General features: G+C 31.3%; 1 protein-coding gene across 1 annotated transcript; it reads left to right on the plus strand.

The window, feature by feature from the left end:
• The first annotated feature begins 9,261 nt into the window (after positions 1-9,261).
• Positions 9,262-10,839, plus strand: LOC136210885 (uncharacterized). Its single transcript, XM_066002316.1, has 2 exons — positions 9,262-9,579; positions 10,367-10,839. Exons 1-2 carry the CDS (start codon positions 9,376-9,378, stop codon positions 10,592-10,594), a joined length of 432 nt encoding a protein of 143 aa, XP_065858388.1. The 5' UTR covers positions 9,262-9,375; the 3' UTR covers positions 10,595-10,839.
• Positions 10,840-11,296: the final 457 nt, after the last annotated feature.

Below are 11,296 nucleotides of genomic sequence, written 5' to 3' on the forward strand. Positions count from 1 at the left end.
AATCCATAGATGTTATGGGTTCAAAATACAATGCTTTAATGGTAAATGGTACACGGAGTTTATTAATCGTACATGCTCCACACATATGTGTAAATTGCATAAGTCTATATACGGCTTAAAACAATATCCATGAATATGGCACGAAAAGCTCACTTCCAAGTTGCTTCTTTTTGGCTTTAAGGGTTCTAAGGCATAATGTGTACTATTTTTGAGTTGGGTTTTCTACCTAATATATATGTCGATAATTTGCTGATTACATGTAGCACTCCGAATATGAACAAGAACTTGTTCAGTTCTTGGAATCTCAAATTTCCATCCGAAATTATGGGAAGATTGCATTATTATCTGAGCATGGATGTCGAATGGACTCCTATGAGTCTTTTTTTTCAATCAGACTAGATAGTATAAAACGATTCTTAAAAAAGCAAATATGCAAGGTAGCAAAAGTGCGTCTAGCCTTGCTCTTCGATTGAAAATCTATGTACCGAGGAGGGTGCATAGTTGGCCGATGCGGGGATGCATCAAAGTGTATTGGAAGCCTACGGTACCTCACTTTTACATGCTCGGACATCTCCTTTGCTGTGAATAAAGTATTTGAGTGTAATTTACCCGGAGCTAATAGATACATGTTCATAAAGTAAACCAGGCAAGGTAACTTTGTTAGAAATGTAGAGAAGCTAAGTATATGTTAGCCTATTTTTTTTACTTTTAGCTTTTGAGTTTAGTGACATGGAAGAATGCATAAATGAGAAGAAGGGGGAAGAAAGAGAGACACAATAATAAATATTATATATTATTAAAAACAAAAAAAATTATTTTATTCTCTGTATATTTGATAAAGTTACTTTTTTTTATAGGAATTTGATAAAGTTACTTAAATTTTCAATAGTCACTGTTAAAAAAAAAAAAAAAAAAAGTCTAAAACAAAAATAATGTCCTGAGCTTATCCAAATAGTGGAATTGCCCTCCAAACTTTCAATTGTAATAACTTACCCCTTAAACTTATCAAATTGTAAAATATAACTTGTTTAATGGTAAAACATAATCCCAAATTGAGATTTTTTTACCCCGTACTTGAAGCAACTGTAAAAACGTTTCCCCCGGATTCGTATCACGCCATTAAATCTTCAATGAAGCTATTTCTCCACATAAACACCCTTTCACCACCATAATATGCCAAAACTTTGAATCAAAAAATCACTAAAAACGAACAGGAATAACAAAAAGAAGAAGAAGAAGAAAAATGGATGATTTCTGATTTAGCGTTAGGTTGAAGAATAAGTTGAAGAATTGGGGATTTGGTAACTTAAATATTGATTTTTTTTTGGGTCCAAAGATCTGATTATCACATTCCACAAGCCTTGCAGCTTTTATATTTCACACGTTTCTTCAATTGTAGTTCATGTCAGTAATTTGAGGTTCTGTTTTACAATTGAACAAGTTTGAGGGGTTGTATTTTATAATTGGACAAGTTTGAAGGGGTAAGTTGTTACAATTGAAAGTTGAGAGACATATGCTAACATTTGGACAATTTGGACAAATTCAGAAGTTATTTGTGTATTAGGACTTTGTAAAACAACCAATTTTGTTGGGGGGGAATCAAACCATATAACAATGCTAGAATGCCCAATTTGTTGAACCAAAACCAGAACCATTGAATCTCTGTGTCTGTGCTGTTTTGTTCATAATTTAGGAATGGGGTCAGAAATGTTCGTTTTCGTCCTTTTTCCTTTGGGTTAATTGGACAGATAGTCACTAAAAGATAACTGAATTTCACTCCAAAATAGTAAATATTTAACTCGAATTATGAAAGTAGATGACATAACATGTGTAACAAGTACTAATAGTGTTTTTTTTAATCCGAAATAGAACTTTCATATAAAAATAAGATTGACATCCTCAACAATAACGTTTGACAGCCGTTCCGGCACAACAACCGATAAAAAATCGCTAGCATTGGAACAGGTCTGCCTAGCTACCAAGTGTGCAGCCTATTCGCTAAACGAGAAACAAAAGCTAAAGTAAAAGTAGGGTTGGATCTAAGAATAACTCGACAATCATAAATAATTGATCCAAACTCCGAGCTATCTTTCTTGCAGGAGTGGATTGCATTTACTACAAGCTTAGCGTCAGACTCAAACGCAACATGCGTTTATTGCATAGTAGCAAGCCAAATTAAGCTCGTGCGTAAAGCTAGCGCCTCAACTACCCTTGACTCTCTGATACCCGTAATAAAACCGCTGCTACAGAATAAGAACGCACCCGAAGTACTAATAGTGTTTGTGCTTTTTTTTTTTAATTATATCAAGTATTTTAACATGCGTAGAAAGTACTAACAGTGTTTGTGCTTTTTGAATTATATCAAGTATTTCAACCTTATACTAAACAAAAAAAATTATAATAAAAAGTGTTTACTGCCCTCAAAAAATAAAAAGTGTTTACTTGTAAGATTTTTATTATTATTTGAAATAATACATATTTATTAATATGTAAATTTATTTTATTGTTTTTTTAAAAGGATGGCTTAGAGCATCTCCAACAGCCTTTTAAGTTATTAAGTTAAAATTTGAGAAGAAAAAATGAAAAATCAGCTCCAACTGACTCTTAGTGGCTCCTCAAATCACTAAGAGTCTCTCAATCCTTTCTATCATCGGTTATGATCATATGCACATTAATGATCATATAGTATTTGGTTATTTACCATTAGATCTAAGCTTATTAGAATCCTAGGGTAAAGATCCAAAGCATCCTATAGCTTAGATTTAGTAAGCTTATATCTAACGGTGAATGACCAAGTTCATTTGGTCATTAAGGTGCATGTGAACATTCCTGCTAATAGAGACCATTTCTCCACCTCTTAGTGTCTCTTAATTCATTTTTTATTAATAATTTATTATTGAGAGGTCTCTTTCTTTACACTATTGATAAATATAACAACAATTAATAATTTGAATGATAAAATAATAAATAAGGAGTGAATATAAAGAACATTGTTGGGGATGATATGTTTTAGTCACTCTTAAATCACTAAGAGCCAATTATTTATATTATTTTTAGAGAGTGCATTAAGAGTCTCTTGGAGATGCTTTTACGCTTCTAGTTTTAAAAATCCACCAATTGAATTATATTCTTTTAATTTTTATAATAAAGTTTTATTAATTAATTCAGTGACGGATCCAGAATTCATTTTCTTTTGTGATATATGGGTGCTAAATTGATATTTTTTGATGTTTTTACACGGAGAAAAAATAAAAACTGGTACACAATTTCCATAGAATTTTTAACTTTTTCTGATGACTAGTGGGTGCTCAAGCCCATCCAAACCCCCTTCTCGATCTGTCTCTGAATTGATTTGATTTTTTTTTATATAGAAATGATTTGAAATTGCTTGTGTTTTTAGAATTGATTTGAAATTATTAAGATATTTTTAAATGACTTATTTCTCATATTTAAGAGAAAAGTTACTCTTCTTAATAAGGTTTCAAGCGCAAACATTAAAAAACAAAGGATTAACCTGGTGAAGTAGGAATATTCACATGGACCTTAATGACTAAGTGAATTTGGTCATTCACCGTTAGATCTAGGCTTATTAAATTTAAGCTGCAGGATGCTTTGAATCTCCATCTTAGGATTCTAATAAGCCTACATCTAATGGTGAATGACCAAATACTGCATGATTATTAAGGTCCATGTAATCAAAACCGTCTGGTGAAATGAGTAGAAAGCTCATCATAAAGATCATATTGTTTAGTTCTCTAATCAATCCCTCATTTTTACTCAACTTATCAGAATTTTTTGATTGATGGTTTTTGTTTATTTCATTGATTAGCAACCTGTTTTGATCTAGAATATCTTAAACTTGCTTAAAACCCTTGTCAATTGTTTCCAAATCCTTCTTATCTATTGGGGTTCCATTGTCTACTATTCCTGAAAATAAATATCCTTCCATATCAGCTTTGGCTTCACTCAAGCAAACCCAGTCATTTCCCTGCATAAAAAATAATTGGGTATTTACAAAATCAGAGAAAGGAACCAGCTTTACTATAACTTGTGCTTTTCCTTCATTTTCTCACTCCAATTTATTGCTTCTACTATTTACTTTTTACTATTCCTAAAGTAAAAGTCAATTTAATGCATAGATTAAATCAAAATGTGATGTATCATCTATTAAAAAAAATTTATCTTCTCTTACAAAAAAAAACTCTAAAATAAACAATTAACATAATAGAAATATTTATCTAATTACATTTTAGCATAAACGTTAATTAATAAATTTAAATTTATTATTATGTTTTTAGAAATTATATTTTTATTTAAAATTATATGGATTAAAATTAAGCAAAAAGCATAATTAAACCATTGAGCTTTACTTGTTTTAAGGATCAAGCATCTGATCAATTATTTTTCCACATTGAGCTATTGATCATTGATTCTGTTATGGATGTGACCCTTATTGAACTTTTTCGTTGAGTTTGGACGGCACGCATTGTTAGGGCGATTTGAACAAATAAAAATAAGAATTTATTGACTAGGATAGATAAAGAATAAAAAGTAAAAGGAAATTAAATAAATAAATTTCCAGTAGGTTATTCTAAGCTCGATCTTTTCCTCTACCATTTTACGATTTTTAGCATTAGAATCATCATATCGATCTTCTTCTTTCCCAAATTCGATGAAAAAGTTAAATAAAGGCAATATTCATAACAAAATCAATGTCAAGAGTTAAATGTGGAAAAATAATTGATCAAATGCTTGATTCTTAAAATAGGTAAAGTTCAGGGACTTAATTATGCTTTTTGGTTTAAAATTAACAACATTAATCAATATTAGTAATATAAATTTTTTTAAATATTTTTATTTTAGTAAAATGTTAAATTATAAATTAATTGGCACATCTTAAAAAAAGTATTATATAATATTCAAAACACTAGCGATCCAAACCAAAAGTTCTTGATCTAACATTTAAGATCATAATATTTGTAAAAATTTAAAAATAATTTCATTATTTAAATATATTTTTATTTATTATAAAGACCTACATTATAATATGTGTATATGACATTTTTATAAGGTAATTAAAAATATGAATTAATAGAAAAATGATAGCCAGAAAATATAAATATCCTTTTTTATCATTTTGCACAAACAACTATTAGCAATTAACTAAGTTTTACTAAACGGATTTACATAAACAATCAGTCAAAGCTAAACAAAAAGGTAATCGACTAATAGCTAATCTAATCGGCTAACAACTAACATCTAAACTCAATTTGCCAAACTTGCCTTGCTGGACTGGGAGAGCAGACACATAATTACTATTACATGTACCAGTTAATCTATAAAAATAAACAAATCATAAATGGAAATATTAATGATTGTAGAACGAACAGAATATTACAAGCTAAAATAAAAAATGAAAAATAAGAATACCTTTAAACCTTTTATTTAATACGAAACAAAAGTTGGTTTTGTTGAGGTTTGAAACTACTCAGTTTCCTTACGACAGAATTTATCTCGTAAGGATCAAACCGTCTCCTAGGATATAATAACACTATAGATGAACTCGAATCGTGTACTGGAGGCAAAAACAAAAGAACGACGGAACGAGAAGAGAAGAACAATTTGCTCCGTGTTTTGAAGGAGAAATTTAATGAGTTTGAAATACTCTCAACTGATCGAATTGGAGAAAATAATATGGTCCTTAATCATATATAGTCGTTGAAAAAAAAGCGTTATAAACAAGTTAATTCATGTAATTGGCCCGTCAATTGAATGCAATTAAACCCAACTGTTACAACTGTTTCAATTGAATGCTATTAAGCTCAATCATTGTAACTGTTTCAATTGAATGCAACTAGTCATGTGTCCATTTTGAGCTTGTAATATATCATTGGAAAACTCTTATGACATAAAATATATTGACATATTTCAAGTTATTATAAATTCTGTCACGTCCGTGACTAAATTTCTAGAATTCATATTTTGATATTAGTATATATGATAATTATTGGGTATGTGATTTTTATTTGGTGTTATAGGGAAAGTTTGGAGTTAATTCGATGGTTTTATGTGTAAATTAAAAGTGTAGAGTAATTTTTAAAAGATTATATAAAGATGGAGGATCAAACTGGATATTCATCAAATTTAGGATATATATTGAGAAGAGGTGGGATTATCTTTTCCAAGATCACCTTTTCTTTCTTCTTTTTCTTTTTCTTTTCTGTTTATATTTTTTTCAAATTCATCAATTTTCTCTGAACCGTTTCTCCACCGTTTCTTTGATTTACGAAGATTCGACCGTCCGAATCATTCGAAATTTAAAACATAGCATCGTTATTCGTAGATCTAAGACCTAATCGAAGAGTTTTTGAGTTTCGGAAACATTTGGAAGGAAACGGCTTAGACAAGATTTAGAGGCGAATTGAACGAGTGTATTTTTTTCAATTAGTGATTAAGGTAAGTAACTATCAACTATATTTTGAGTTTTATGTATATAGATATATATCTAATCAAAGAAGTTTCAGAAATGGATATTTAGGGGGTTTTCATGAATGTTTTAATGTTTTTAGGTGAGAAAGTACAGGATATAAAGAAGGTTACCGACCGTTTAGGCGATGTTTGGAAGTTGGATGCTTATTGTTAGAATTAGGGTTAGAACTTTGGTATTGCAATTGTAATATAATGATATTTGGATAACTTGGAGACTCTTAAGTATTAATTATGATCTTTCTATTTCACGCCCGATGCCGATTGAGGTCGTTTAGGATCGGGGGTGACAAATTCGATTTATCCGTAATATGACAAAAATAACACTACAAAGTGTTATATTACCTAAGTTTTCCAACGATTACATATACAATGTTTGGAAGTACTTTTTTTTTTCTTTCCTCTCTCTAAAGTCCCCTCGTTTACTTCAGTTACAGTTTGGATCAAAATGGGCTCTCAAGTTTAGCCCAAATCAAAGTTTAGATGTTACTCATTTTTATAGTATGGTCATTAAATCTCAAAACGTAACATAAATATTACTTAACTTTAAACTTTCTAATCGTATGGTCACAAAACTTCCATTAATGCCTCAAAATGAGCGTTGATGATCTCAAAATAGAAAATTACTAAAAGTGATGATATTCTAAGAAACTTTAATTCTTTAATATTTTCGTTTTAAGGTCATTTAGGTGTGCCCTCAAACCACTCGTCGAGTGAATGTTTCAATCTTCAGCCACATGACATGTCCCTAAGACCACACGTTGTTTAGAAGATTCGATTTGGCAATTGAATAACTGTCAAATCAGTTGGTTCAAATTTTCTGTTACGTGTGTGGGTAAAATTGATTTTTCTTGGTAACATTAAGGTGTCGTTTGCTTCGTGGAATATAATGGAATGGAATAGAATTGATATTCCAAAGGAATAGAATAACGAGGAATGGAATAGAAATTCTTTAGGAATAACTATTCCTATGTTTGGTTGGTGGAATAAGATAGGATGAAATAGATAATTTTTTTTATTCAAAAGACAATATTACCTTCAAATGTAATTTCTTATTTCTTTTAAAATTTCAATTATTATTAAAAATTGTTCCAATATTTAATATATATTATTTTAAAAATATATAAAAAAGCAGAAAAATGTGAAATATGAAACACGGAAAAAAACACGAACAATAGAAAAATGAAAAAATTGTAAAAACACGAAAAAAGAGAGGTGGAAAATAGTAAACACATGTAAAAACGCAAATTAAAAACACAAAAACAAAAGAAAAAAACGAAATAAAAGTGAAAAATATTGAAAACGCGAAAAACATAAAAACTTGTTAGCACAAAAAACACGCAAAACACGAAAAAACATAAAAAAAACGTGAAAATTTGTTAAAAACACTAAAACGTGAAAAAAAGTGCAAAAATTCGAAAATCATGAAAATCACAAAAAGTAAAAATATATATATATTAAAAACATGAAAAAGGTGGAAAAACATAAAAATGTGAAAAAAGCAAACAATATAAAAACACGAAAACATGAAAAAACGTTAAAACATGAAAACATGAAAAATGCATTTAACATCTTTTCATATTTTCATGATTTTTTGCATTTTTTACGTTTTTCGTGTGTTCCAAGTTTTGATGTTTTTCGTGTTTGTTCACATTTTCGTATTTTTCACGTTTTCGTGTTATTCACGTTATTGTGTTTTTTTGCATTTTTTCGTTTTTCGTTTTTCCCTTTTTCACGTTTTCGTTTATTTTTTGCATTTTTTTGTATTTTTCTCTTTTTATTACTTCGTGTTATTCACGTTTTTCATGTTTTTTCTCGTTTTGTCACGTTTTCGTGTTTATTTACATTATTGTGTTTTTTTTGCATTTTTTTTCGTTTTTTCGCAATTTCACATTTTAGTTTTTCTTTTTTTCTTTTTTTCGTGTTTTTGTATTTTTCACATTTTGTTACTTTTTTGTGTTATTCATATATTTTTATGTTTTTCGTATATTTTCACGTTTTCATGTTTTTTATGTTTTCGTGTTTTGTTGCGTTTTCGCATTTTCATGTTTATCATATTTTTCACGTTTTTGTGTTTTAGCATTTTTCGTGGTTTTCACGTTTTTGTATATTTCATACTTTGTCACTTTTTCGCGTTATTCATGTTTTGTGTTTTTCATGTGTTTATTTTTTTTGCTTTATCTTGTTTTTTTTTTTGCATTTGTTCATGTTTTTTCATGTTTTCGTGTTTTTTTTTCATTTTCTCGCGTTTGTAACGTTTTCACGTTTTTCGTGTTTCATATTTTTTATATTTTTATATTTTTTAATGTTTTCCTTAATTTTCCATTTTTCACGTTTTTTATGATATAAATTATGGATTCGCCAAAATTTATAGGATTTGAGAGAAGATTGAGGATTTAATGGAGGATAATTTTGTAAATTACAAAATACAATATTAGGAATAGGCTATTCCTTGGCTAAATTGAAGAATAGTTATTCCATGAAAACAAGGAATAAAGATTCCATTTAATAGCTATTCCATCCAAAAAATTCAACCAACGTGGGAGTAGCTATTCTATTCTCCCTCTATTCCGTGAACCAAACGATCCCTAAGAGTAAAACTATATTATTTCATACGTTAGATGTAAATCTGCACTTCCATAAAAACGATATACGCAAAATTGAAATTTATCTCCATTAAACAAAGTAGAAGTGAAGAGATGCACGTGAGGAACGCATGTTAGTTTTAGTAGGAAAATGGCCCAATTGGCCCAAACCCAAATTATCACAATTTTACAACTGAACTGAAACGCCCCTCTCCCTCCCTCGGTCTTCCTCTGCTACTCAGAGAAAGTAAATCCCTAATTTTCCCTAGTTATTCTGGTTTACGTATTCGATTTAGGGACGACGATGAATTGGAGCAGCGTTCGTGGAAATGTTGGCTTTCTAAAGAATTCGATGGTCAGGTATTTCTCGCGGCAACGTGCAGTAAATGTGAGAAAGATAAACCCTAAGGTTCCGTTCCCTGAAGCTACTTCCATTGCTCAGACTCTTTACGGTATCATCAAGGAGCATGGACCTCTCACCGTTTCCAACACCTGGAATTATGCTAAGGTTCTTCTTTTATTTCTTACTTTACACTCTTTGCAATCTTAAAAGGCTTTTTTTATGAATTCTACAGAGATTTGATTAATCATACTGCTGTGACCTACTATTCTTCCTTAATCTGATCAATGTTGTTCTTTATTCATTTGTTTGAGGTTCCATGATTTGGGCAATTTCTGTAATTCTGGATTAGCTGAACTTTAAACTAGCTGTTTACTTATTATACATTCATTTTGGATTCCTATGCTTTCTGGAATTTTAACGAGTAAGAAATGATGATGGCTATTCTTACTTATTTCCTTTACAAATTCATGAAATTTAAGAGATGTTGAGGTGGTACTGGTGGAGCTATTCCATTAATTAAGAGGTTTAAACATGTGTATGGGGGATAATTCTTCGAATTGATGTAGATATTTGAACCACCGGGTACATAGTTCTCATGTATTTTAATGCATTGTGAATCACCTTGTATTTGTTGACATAACTCATAATCCGTATTGCTAAATAGAATTCGTGTGTGATGTTTGGTTTTATTGGTAACACATTGAGGCGAGGGGAGTACTAGAATAGGAGGAAATTGATTATGACATGTTCTGATTCATATCTTTAGAGGAAAACGAAAGGCCTTTTCTGGTCCCCCTGGGCTGGGGGTGCTTGTGGTGGTGGGGTTTCCACGACTGACGAAACAAGGGAATGAAAGGCCGCTTTGCGTTGGTTGCTCTTTCCCTTATCGAGTTGATAACATTTTTCTAACAGCTAGGCGGTTCATCTTATTTGTTCTTTTATTTCATAATAGGAGGCTAATGTCGGCAGATTGAACAGCAAAACTCACATGAAGATAATGCTTAAATGGATGAGGGGGAGGAAGTTGCTCAAGTTGTTCTGCAACCAAGTGGGGAACAACAAGAAGTTCTTGCATTGTACTTTGCCTGAACAACCACAAACTGAGGAATCAAGACTACGACAAGAACTGATGCAGCAGAACGAGAAGCCTTCGGTACATAGAAGGAAACGACACAAATAAGATCTGTTTCAGCCACAAGTTTGAAATGCATTTTAGGAATATTGATTTCATGTGCAATCATTTTCTAAATTGTGCACTTCATTTGGATGTTTGGGGGGTTAATGCATCTGTCTTCTGTTATCACTGTGTTCTTCCCTTTACTGCATCCTTAACGCACTTGGGTCAAGCTTTACGTTTTTGATGAAAAACTTTTTCTTTCTCGATTTTCTGGTATGAATCTAAATAAGAACAATTTGTGAGTGCTAGTCTGGATTTGCTTTCATTTGTGACATTCTGTAGGGTGAAGAATGTTGGTATCTAGGATGGTTCACTATTACGGATGGTTTCGGTCCTTCTGTGTCCGGAAGATTGGGGTTGGTTGTAGTCAAAATATGATGGATTTTTTTTTATATATATATACACAAGAGGGCGAGCCTTGGCGCAATGGTAAAACGTTGTTGAGGTCACGGGTTCGAATCTTAGGAGCGGCCTCTTGCCAAATAGCGGCCTCTTGCCAAATAAATTGGCAGGGGAAGGCTTGCTCCCAGTACACCCTTGTGGTGGGACCCCTCCCCGGACCCTTGCTCAGCGGGAACGCGTAGTGCGACCGGGCCGCCCTATATATACGCAGGTGTAAAATTGGCCTCTCAGCATAGCAAACCCGTGTTCGCCAGTGAGAAAATGTACTACCTAATTCATGTTTTACGCTTAAAACAAGCAAAC

The sequence above is a fragment of the Euphorbia lathyris genome, chromosome 1 (genome assembly GCF_963576675.1).
Source record: "Euphorbia lathyris chromosome 1, ddEupLath1.1, whole genome shotgun sequence".
In the NCBI taxonomy this organism is placed as follows: domain Eukaryota; kingdom Viridiplantae; phylum Streptophyta; class Magnoliopsida; order Malpighiales; family Euphorbiaceae; genus Euphorbia; species Euphorbia lathyris.

Coding starts and splice junctions, on each gene's coding strand:
- LOC136210885 (XM_066002316.1), top strand. CDS start 9,376: ATGAATTGGAGCAGCGTTCGTGGAAATGTTGGCTTTCTAAAGAATTCG. Junction 9,580..10,366: donor ACACCTGGAATTATGCTAAG/GTTCTTCTTTTA, acceptor ATTTCATAATAG/GAGGCTAATGTCGGCAGATT.